Raw genomic sequence first — 204 nt, forward strand, 5'->3', positions numbered from 1 at the left:
CGAAGGGCCACGCACCGCTCCAGTTCTTGGCCATCTTGAACATGTTGGCGGCGCGGGCGTAGATGTCGCACGCTTCCTCAATGCGGGAATTGCCCCTGGAGGGGCGGGAAGGGAAAGGGAGGAGATGGGGGAAGAGGCGGCAGGAAGATGCCCCCTCAGTGCCCCATAGAACCCCCTTTAGTGCCCCATAGAACCCCCTCAGGG

General features: G+C 63.2%; 1 protein-coding gene across 1 annotated transcript in view; it reads right to left on the minus strand.

Moving 5' to 3' along the window:
* The window catches only part of LOC104408887 (alpha-soluble NSF attachment protein-like), a gene marked incomplete at both ends in the record, with an annotated part of 2812 nt that extends 2717 nt beyond the window's left edge, over nt 1-95 (minus strand). The window contains one exon of the mRNA XM_010018621.1: nt 16-95. Coding sequence (XP_010016923.1) covers nt 16-95 — 80 coding nt within the window. The remainder of the gene's footprint in view (nt 1-15) is intronic.
* Between the last annotated feature and the right edge of the window lie 109 nt (nt 96-204).

Source organism: Nestor notabilis, unplaced genomic scaffold (assembly GCF_000696875.1).
Source record: "Nestor notabilis isolate BGI_N333 unplaced genomic scaffold, ASM69687v1 scaffold14347, whole genome shotgun sequence".
NCBI classification, from domain to species: domain Eukaryota; kingdom Metazoa; phylum Chordata; class Aves; order Psittaciformes; family Psittacidae; genus Nestor; species Nestor notabilis.